This window comes from Hibiscus syriacus, unplaced genomic scaffold (genome assembly GCF_006381635.1).
Source record: "Hibiscus syriacus cultivar Baekdansim isolate YM2019G1 unplaced genomic scaffold, ASM638163v2 tig00000003_pilon, whole genome shotgun sequence".
Taxonomy (NCBI): domain Eukaryota; kingdom Viridiplantae; phylum Streptophyta; class Magnoliopsida; order Malvales; family Malvaceae; genus Hibiscus; species Hibiscus syriacus.
In genome coordinates this window covers 2,113,847-2,124,538 of record NW_024061753.1, presented here as the reverse complement: position 1 = coordinate 2,124,538, position 10,692 = coordinate 2,113,847, and the positions used below count along the sequence as shown (strand labels likewise).

The 10,692-nt window shown below is 36.6% G+C and overlaps 1 protein-coding gene and 1 pseudogene across 1 annotated transcript; one reads left to right on the top strand and one right to left on the bottom strand.

Moving 5' to 3' along the window:
- The first annotated feature begins 983 nt into the window (after positions 1–983).
- Positions 984–4,111, top strand: LOC120218080 (annotated as a pseudogene).
- Positions 4,112–4,732: 621 nt separating this feature from the next.
- Positions 4,733–8,736, bottom strand: LOC120115174 (probable inactive leucine-rich repeat receptor-like protein kinase At3g03770). The gene is made up of 7 exons (XM_039135971.1): positions 7,122–8,736; positions 6,893–7,026; positions 6,453–6,693; positions 6,050–6,261; positions 5,860–5,888; positions 5,624–5,735; positions 4,733–5,028 (listed from the first exon to the last, which is right to left on the bottom strand). The coding sequence occupies exons 1-7, from the start codon at positions 8,497–8,499 to the stop codon at positions 4,807–4,809; spliced, it is 2,328 nt and encodes a 775-aa protein (XP_038991902.1). The 5' UTR covers positions 8,500–8,736; the 3' UTR covers positions 4,733–4,806.
- Positions 8,737–10,692: the final 1,956 nt, after the last annotated feature.

Sequence of the window (10,692 nt, the reverse complement as noted above, 5' to 3'; positions counted from 1 at the left end):
CTGTAATAGTGTCCATTGAGAGAGGAAATCCAATGGAACTTGCTATGTAACTAAGGTCATTTCGATTGAATAGTTCTAATGGAACATTGTATAAGTGAACCCACACTGAAATCTTAGATAAGCTAAAGTTCAATCTCTTCAAATTAGGCTCCCATTTTCTAAGAATAAGAGGTTTGTTGTGAACATGCCATGGGCCGTTTTCAAGTACCCAGTCTCTAGCATTTTCAGAATTAAATGAGAATAAGTATAGGTTATTTCCAGCTGAACTGACATGGACTGAAGAACCTTGCAACGCTTTGCACCATAAGCTTTCATAGTTCTTCGCAGTGAGGAGAAGCTTGGAGTAACACTGAGAAATTGACCCACAAGGGACAATTTCCATTCAGAAGATCCGGCATCGAAGATTTCTGGAGGGGAAGCACGGTCGGGACTCCATCGAGAAGATTTGGGGGAAAATATTCTAGGTCATGGACTTCAGGACTCCCAAAAAGCTTACGCCAGTCCATCGGGAAAAAATAAAGCAACACTGAAAGAGAAACAACAACGATGAAGATCTTGATAAGGAAATCAGACGACGAGCACCGACGATTCAACAAAATCTCTGGTTCCATTAGCCCTGCTAACGAGCACCCAGAGGATTTCGTAAACGTGCGCCATTTTGGGATGCTTTAAATCTATGATTTTCACCTGGTACATGTTTGTTAACTTTTTAGTTACAATTGAGTGACTTGATTATAATAATCAATTAAATTAGTTGACCTGATTATAAGGATCAATTAATTGAGTGATTTGTTGTCGTTTATTGTATTTGACTAAAATGTTTGTTAACATTTTGCAACTAAGTGATTAATATGTAATTATGCTAATAATGTAATGACCTTTATTGTATTTGACCCTGTATTAAAATCTAAAACCCTAGCGTTGTTGTCGTTGTTTGTCTGCCTGCCTTTTCGCTCTCAAAATACAGGCAAAGAGGAAAAAGAATGGCTCAACTTCAGGCCATTTCATCAACTTCATCAATCAATATCGCTTCTTACGGCTCCAAAAGAAGTAATTTTTCTTTGCATTCCATACTTTATTGATTGTCCCTTCATTTTCGTTGAAGGTTTAGTGTTTTTGAATGAATTTATTAGCTGATGCGCCGTTTTGATTATTTCATTTTGCAGACACCTTGTTCAACCCTGATAACTTGATCTGCTCGAGGAAGTTGTCATCATTGCAAGAGGTAATTTTGTACTAATTTCACATTGTCATAGTTTCCCCTCTTTTTGGTTCTATTTGTTTGTGTTTTGTTCTTAAAATTTGCCTTTGAAAACGTTTTTGTGATATTTCATTGACAGTTAAGTGGAAAAGCTAGCTCATTTCATGGTCATGCTATTGTATGCAACAATGGGTACATTGCTCGATTATTCGACCATAGAGATGACCCCGTTTCTTCTTTTAGGTTTTTGATTGTGTTTCTGCTTGTTCTGTTTGTTCTATCTGTGAGAAGCTTTAGAAGAATTTCTTCCATTTTGCTATCTGTGTTTGGCCTTGTTGTTGGATATTTCGTCTCTTAAATATGTTTCATCTCTGTTTCATAAGCGGCTTCTGAGATGCTTTTGCACTATTGCATTTTAGTTTTGAACTGTTTTGATTATACGAACTTGCAGGGATTCAAGCTGTTTTGACTAGCAACACAGGGACAGGCATTTCCGACCTTACAAAGGGTGTGGGGCTGCGAGGCAAATTAAACAAAGTTGTTTTAGCCTACAGTGGCGGCTTAGACACTTCTGTTATTGTTCCATGGCTAAGGTAGTTCGACTGTTTTATGTTATATATACATATATATGTACATGTACTACTCTCCATTTCTTGATCAAAAGAGTTATTATTGTTCTGGCATTATTCTTGAAGCATGAGTTTTACTATTAGTTTTTATTGATCTTTAGTAAGGATGGGCATGGGTCGGGTTTTTGATCCACCCGACCCGATATATAACTTAAAAACCCGACCCAACTCGAAATAATAAAAAATATTATTTTTATTCAATAAAAACAGTGATTAATTGAAAAAAAAATATATAGAGGGGTATTATTGTAATTATTCCTAAATATATAAGGTAAAATTATAATTTTTTTCCGGGTCGGGTCGTGTCGGGTATTTTTCACCCTAAACCCGATCCGACCTGAACTCGAAATTTTTAAAATAATCCGACCCGACCCGATCAGAACCTGTCAGGTTCAGGGTCCCATGCCCATCTCTAATCTTTAGACATGCTTATGGAACCTCTGGAGTCTGGTTTAAGCGTTTTGCTTCTGCAGGGAGAATTATGGTTGTGAGGTTGTTTGCTTCACAGCCGACGTTGGCCAAGTAAGTGGGAATAACAAGTTTGCTAAACAATTTAATCTACTCTAGGCTCTTTTATAATGTGGTTTATTTGTGTAATGACATCTTTATTATGTTTGCAATTTGTACGTGTTTTAAACTTTTTTCAGGGCATAAAGGAGTTGGATGGTTTGGAAGAAAAGGCCAAGGCAAGCGGTGCCTGCCAGTTGGTAGTTAAGGACATAAAGGAGGAATTTGTGAGAGAGTATATATTTCCTTGCTTGCGGGTTGGTGAGGTTTATGAAAGGAAATACTTGTTGGGGACCTCAATGGCCTGGTCTGTTATCGCGAAGGTTACTACCAATTTTGGTACTTTTTATGTTCTTGTAGTTATACATTCTGTCAAGCTAACGCGAATACAGATCTTATTAAAGTCTCCATAAAATGCTACCTAAGAACTATTATTTGTACTTTATCTGCTTTATTTAGAATCCTTTTTTTCTTTCTTCGAATGTGATTAAGGTTTGTTATTTTAGGGAATCAAATAGGTGCTTTTAAGTTTTAACTGCATTTTCCTTTTCCGTATTCTTTGATTTTTTTTTCTTACCTTCTATGCTTACGTTCTTATTATGACAGGCCATTGTAGATGTAGCAAGAGAGGTTGGCGCCGATGCTGTTTCCCATGGATGCACAGGGAAAGGAAATGATCAGACATGCCTCTCAACCAAACTGGCTAGTATATTATTCCTCCAGGTTCGGTTTGAGCTCACATTCTTTGCTCTAAATCCCGAATTAAATGTTGTGGCTCCTTGGAGAGAATGGATATTACAGGGAGAGAAGATGCTATTGAATATGCTAATAAGCATAACGTGCCTGTTCCGGTGACAAAGAAATCGATATACAGCAGAGACGGGAACTTATGGCACTTGAGCCATGAGATTTGGTAACTAAGCCTTGTTAGGATGTTTTCTTTTTGCCGTGTTAATCTTTCTATAAGCTCCTTTGCTTTACTTAATGCTATTATGTTTGTTTCGCTCCGATATTAATTTATCTTGGCATTGAAGGGAGATATCTTGGAGGATCCAGCAAATGAACCGAAGAAAGATATGTACATGATGAGTGTTGACCTAGAAGATGCACCTGATGAACCACGGTAAGTTTACCATCCTTTTCAATGTTTTCCATGTGTTCTGGATGTCAATCTAACAGCTTACTCGCACAATGTCTACAGATACGTGGAAATCGGAATTGATTCAGGCATCCCTGTTTCACTTAATGGAAAGATTCTTTCACCGGCTTCTCATCTTGCCGAACTCAATGAAATTGGTGGGAGACATGGGATTGGCCGTATTGACATGGTTGAAAACCGGCTTGTCGGTATGAAGAGTCGTGGAGTCTATGAAACTCCCGGTGGTACCATCCTATTCAACGCTGTGCGTGAACTGGAGTCCCTAACCCTTTACCGTGAAACCATCCAAGTTAAAGATTCATTTGCCCTCAGGTATGCTGAGCTAGTTAATGCAGGAAGCTGGTTCGACCCTCTTCGTGAATCCATGGATGCATTTATGGAGAAGATTACCGAAACCACCCCTGGTTCTGTTACTTTGAAGCTATACAAAGGATCTGTTTCTGTAACTGGTCGGACCAGCCCCTATAGCTTGTACAGAGGATATCTCCTCCTTTGAGAATGGGGACATATATAATCAAGCTGACGCAACCGGGTTTATCCGGCTCTATGGTCTTCCGATGAGGGTTAGGCACGGATCTAGAAATTAAAAAATGGGGTCTAAAATTTTAATGTTTATATTCGAAAAATTTTGGGTGCAAAATTTTTTACTTTTTTACATTTTCATTAACAAATTAAATTAAATTAAACATTTTTCTTAAAATAATAGATGTGTAGTGACCCATAGGGAGCCACATACATCCGCCCTTGGAGTTTGGGCAATGTTCAAGAAGGGTATCTAAGTGCTTTCTTTTTGCATCAATGCCTATAATTTCAAGGCTTAATAATGGTGTATTGCCAATGGATCAAGTTTCACAAATCATTTGAATATTAGTTCAAGTTTTGGTCGTTTTGGATTCGGATTGTGCTATTGATTCCATGTATGATCTTTAGATAAGATTTGTCATCATCTTTGGTTTCCATCACCCCCTTGTCCCTACTGCTAATATCTTTTTGGAAAAATCTACATAATTGAAGTCCAATTACTAAGCCCCAATTATTGAGAACTTGTATGATGTAAGCGAGAAGAGATGAGGTTTTGATAAGCATGTTTGTGGCATCAACCCCAAAACGGTATAAAAAATATACAAGAACAACATATTACAAAATCGAAAAACGAGCAAACCAGACAAACTTTGAGTCCGAAAATCATATGGAGAATCGGACTTGAATAGGTAACATTGAGTTCGAATCCGGACATTTATTAATATGTTACAGCCTCCTAAATAAAAGAATTAGAACAAACTTGTTTTGGTTTCTCAAAATGTAATGAACTATACAGAGCTGAATCTTGGTTCAGAGTCTGCATTTGCTTGGATCTGTGCTGCATACTGCAAATGCCAAAGAATGTCCTCAAAAGATGGGCGGCTCCATAGTTCTGGACAAATGCACTTATTCGCTATGGAAATCACTGTTGATAATGATTCTTGTGATCCTGTAGCTGAAACAACTGGGTTCATCAACCTTGCTCGCCCATCTTGATTGCTTAACGATGCCTGTCAAACCAAAGACAATGTAATAAGTTGGCCATCCATGAACTTGTTGATTCCGATCCGAATTTGAAATTTTGAATTTTGAATCCGACCAAAGACAGATTTGACTGTAAAAGTCAACGATCCGGACTTCACCTACTTCAAACTTGAAAAAGATATGAACCCAAAGTCATACAAACTTAGAATGACCTGAACCTGAAATGACCTGAATTCGAATGTCGAACCTGAATACACATCCAAATGACTTGAACCCCAAAATGATCCAACTCAAAAACGGCTGACAAACCGGATGACCTAAACCTAAGACGACTCATTTGACATGACCCAAATCCCAAATAACCTGAACTCGAAATCATCTGGACCTAAAATGACCCGAATAAGTAATTTAAAATGACCTGGATCAAAGTCGAATGAAAAAAATTCAAGATGGTCCGAACTCAAAATGAAATTAACCTGAATGACCTTAAAATTTTAAAACTCAATTTGACTATATCTAAAACCAACTCAATTTACCCAACTGACAGGCTTAATTAAATATATAGCTTTTACATGACGGATGTGAAGCATTTCTGAGTGCAAAAATATTGGAATTACATACCAATTCATGTTGTAGAGTCGCCTCCATTTTGGCAGCAATGGAGGAACCGAGCATTGTCTCTAATAAGATGAGTCCAAAGCTATAAACATCATCCTCTAATATTGTCATTTGCCTGGAAATATAGTTCGAATAGTAAGTATCTCTGCTTAACACTGCTAATATGCTGAACTGACATTGAACGCAAAATTGAGCATGAAGGTAGTGAAGCAAATGAACAAATCAATATCAGTCCTTACCATGATTTATGAGGATCCTCTCCTTTTGCCTGCACGTAAGAATACGGTCATAAGTTTGTAATCATATAAGGATTATTGTGAAGATAACAAGGGATGAAGTCATTAGCTTCGGTCTGAAGATAAAGAAAAGATTGCAGATGTTGAGTTTTGTGAAATTAACCATTTTGAATAACATAATAAGGAGTATTACCGTATCATTGTTGGTTTCCTCAGAGATAATGGAGAGCGCGTAGTCACCCAGTTTGGCCATCCGATGTTGGTTCAGCAATATGTTGTTGGTCTTCAATCTGTTGTGAAAGAAACCAGGGATAACTCCAGTATGCAAGAACTGCACCGCCTTGCAAACACTGATTAAAATCGCTAATCTTTCCGACCAATTCAGAACTCCTCCAACACAATTCTCTACAGTAACATCAAGTCAAATGTGGTAGCAATGTTACTGATTTGGGATAAAGGACCAATTCGTGCCAAATCAACGTACGGGGAACCAAATTTGTAGGTTGAGTTTAATACAGGAATGAAAACCACAATTTGATCCCATAAATAAAACAATCTAAAGTTACACATCAAGTTTGGAGTCCAAGGATATTTACCAGAGAGATGAGAACGAAAATTCCCATTAGAAATGTATTCATAAACGAGGAACACTCCGTTGACACTGCAGTCATCTTGTTTAACTTCAATGCAATGTCCCAAAATGCAAACCAAATGTGGGTGGCGAATCCTTGCAAGCATATCCAGCCTGAGTTTGAGATTTCTAATCCAATATTTCTTTGTTGTTGGCAGGCATCTTATAGCAACATGAATTCCACTCTCCAATCTTCCTTTGAAAAGCTGGGAAAGAAATTTAGTGAGATTTAGCGACGAAAAATTTGTGTTTAATCCGTTCTTGGTCATAATATATGTTACTGTGGTCGATTGCGGTGAAGAACAATGGTAAAAAGAGTCAGAATCACAAAATGATGATCATAATTTCATATTGTAACTGATGTTTAATCTCACAAAATGATGACAGATAATACTAGTGTATTACCTTTCCATATGAACCTTCACCCAGAAAAGCAGAGTTATCAAAGTTGTTTGTAGCTTCCTTTAACTCTTCCAAGGTGAACGATCGACAAGGTGGGAGACCTTGTCCCCCTAACTTTGCATTGTCAGAAATGTACCCTGAAATCAAAATAGTATGCCTTATTCCAAATAACTAATGTCGTTAACATTAAGTACAGGGACTAAAATCATAGTTTCACCCTTTTTTAACTTACTTGCATTGGTTAGGATCTCAGAAGAGAACCCTGTTTTGGACTTTTCTTGAACTGATTTGTGCAGCAAATGTTGCTCCGATATCAGTCGGTTGCAGTAATGTCTACAAACGATTACAAGGGCAATGGCCAAAAGCACAGAGATAACAGCTATGCCTACTATGAGACCAACTGAAACTCCTATGCCTCTGGCATTCGGATTGCTTTGGTTCTTATGAACTTCATCTCTGCAATACGATTCCGGGTGCTGATTATGACGCCGATGATGTTCATTGATGGATAAACAGTTGCCATCGAAGTTGACAACTTTATTGCCTGATTCAGAGTTCAAACATGAAGGCAAACTCCCTGATAGCCTATTGTTCGATATATCAACAAACCCGAGGTTGGTTCCACAGGTTATATTGTAACCAAGTGATCCACTCAGAATATTTGATGCCAAATTCAAGAAACTGATGTTTGGCAAAGAGAAAAGTGGAGCTGGAATTGTACCACTTAGCTTGTTGAATGAGATATCAATGTGTTGGAGGTGAGTAGGATGGACATATTGTGCTGGGATTTCACCGGTGAAGGAGTTTTTTTCGAGTGAAACCATAAACAATCCTTTGGGAATTGTTGGCAAATGAGAATCGAAATTGTTCGCACTCAAATCCAGCAGTCGAAGTCGTGTTAATCCAGTGAGATCCGGTAGTTTTCCTGAGATTTCATTGCTGGAAAAATCAAGACTAATGAGAGTTTTGATCCCTGTGATTGAAGATGGAAAAGGACCCTTTAACGTGTTTTTCTTCAAGCTCAGACTCGTTAAGTTAGACAAAGAATCAAACACGTTGGGGACTGTATCATTGAAGAAATTATGATCTAACACAAGAGTCTGAAGCTTCACCATTGTTGAAACTTTAGGAGGGATTGAGCCATAAAGAAAATTTGAACTCAAATCTAGAGATTCAAGTGAAGATAATCTATGGATTTTATCAGGGAGAGGACCCCAAATCCCCAGAGAAACAAGAGCAAGAACCTTCAAGCGTGGTAACCTCGACAGAGTTGTAACAAAAGAATCCATTGAAAAAGCATCCGACAAAGTTCGATTTGGTACTGGAAAACCATGGAAGTCAGTAAATTCAATGGAAAGCTTATCACCCATGATTTTGAGTTCAGTTACCGAGTTGAACTCACATGAAACGTTTACATTTGGAGATGGAGGCAAAGAGCAGAACAATGTTCTTCGATCATACCAGATATCAAGTTGTTTAGGGTACTCCAAATGCTTCTTTAGTTGAAGAAGAACTTGGGCTTGTGAGTTCAGCAATTGAGAGTAGCCACCCATTATGAAGAAACTCCATGGGAGCCATAACAGTAAAGGAAACAAGCTGTACATCTCCATGAGAAACCTTAGCTAACCTTTAAAAGCATGAAATTCTTCAATGGCAAAGTAACGTGAGATAAGTTTCACTTGTACACAAGTGGTCTTGCAGAGTAAGTGTTGTTCAATGGCAAGGAATCATAAAAAGCTAGAGTTTTTGGAGTGTAAATCCAAGTATTTTTTTGGTGTAGGTGGTGGGTATTCGTCATTATGGGGAAGAAATGTTTTAATCAATCATATCAATAGGCTCAGTCTCATCAATTTCAGCACCGCCTTTGTGCTGCGCCGACACATAAGATAAAAGATGTGTGATTCCAGCTTTGGAGAAGATGATACCCCACACCACACCATTGACAGCTGAATCTTTCAAAGGAACAGTCATTAATGGACTCAGGATTTGACCCCTTCCCATCCCATTCCCTTCTTTTCCATTTATTTCTCATTCATTATTGAACCTACTCCCTCTCTCTCTCTTTCCTTAATCTCCAACCTTGCATGCCGGTTGTTTGCCCAATCAACCCTACATATGACTGTGATTAGATTCGGTTCTTTATGATATTTTAAAGATATAAATTTTTAAAAATTTATAATGATAAAAATAAGTTATTAATTAAAATTTAAAATTTTTTAAGAATTTAGAATTTCTGGAGATAATTACTCTCGCTAATCCCTTTAGACTTATTATTAATTGTGACTCGAAAGTTATTTGATTTGAGTTCAAAAAGTTTTTACAACCTATTTAATAAGGAGAAAAATGAAAATGTGTTAAACATGAAGGTGATAAGTTTGAGATAGTAACTCAATATTTAATATTTAGTATTTATATAACGTAAAACCTTTTAATTTTATATAAATTTATGACAGTTAAATTTGTTAGGATCTGAAGATGCTCGAATTGAACAACCGAAGGAAATTGTAAGAGGGGTGAATTGGTTTTTGATATTTTTAGGGAGTAAGAAGTAAAAAGAGATAGAAAGAATATTGCACAATGATTTATAGTAGTTCAACTCCCTCAATGAAGTTTACATCTACTACTTAAGTTCCTCACTTATGATTTTCCAACAAATCCACTAATTTTTTCTTTCTTTTTCTATGACAAAGAGATAACCTTTACACTTCATAGTTTCTAACTTGGCTAAACTAGAATCAATCACCTTTACAAAAAGTAAAAAGAAGTAAACAAATAAAACCTCTCAAAGGTAGAGTGTTTACAAATTTTGCTCAATAAAACACTAATATTTACAAGAGAATCGAAAAATAAGAATGGAAAATTCTTCTCTTGTGTTTGATTGCTTGGATAGGTGTTCTAACCCATATTCAAGTGTCTTGAACTTCTATTTATATGTTGGAATGAAGTTGTGGCTGTTTCTAGCCGTTGGGGGTTAATTTCTAGCCGTTTGGGAATAAAATCTCTGCAAAATAAAATTGCTCAGTACAGAGGGTATCAGTACTCCTAAAGGGAGTATCGGTACTACCTTTGTTATTTTTAAATCAACTAGCCGTTACTAGCCGTTGGGGCTTGATGGTATCGATACTATGCCTATGGTATCGATACTACTATGTAAAGTAGTATCGGTACCCCTTTGGGTATCAGTACCATTTTTGCATTCTGGAATTTGAGCAATGTTGGTAGTATCGATACTACCTTGAGAGTATCGATACTTCCTTGAGAGTATCGATACTTCCCTTACCTTTGGTATCAGTACTATATGAACATTATCGATATTGTTCATGTGGTATCGGTACTGTAAGAACATTATCGGTACTACTTGTACAAAAACATATTTTATGCTCAATTCCAAGTAAAATGGATTTTAAATTATTTTTGAAAACTTTGAAAAAATTTGAACAAATTCAATTCAAGTCCAAAAACATTTTGCCTTAATTGTTATATCAAAATATAGTTCAACAATCTCTCCCTTTTTGATATAAGAAAACATTTAAAAATTATTTTGGCAAACCCTTAATAAAATATTTAATGAAAAAGATACCAAATGTTGGAAAATATATGAATATGTTCAGCTCCCCCTTTTTTATTAAGAAATTGATTTTTTCAAACCATACTTCTCCCACTTTTTGTTTTATCAAAAATAATTCAATCTTTAAAGTTAAAAAATAACATTGGAGAGTAAGTGGTAAATTTGATATTAAAAGCATTTGAAAAATCAAAGCTCCCCCTCAAAAAGTGCATTCCAAAACAAAATTTTACTTTAA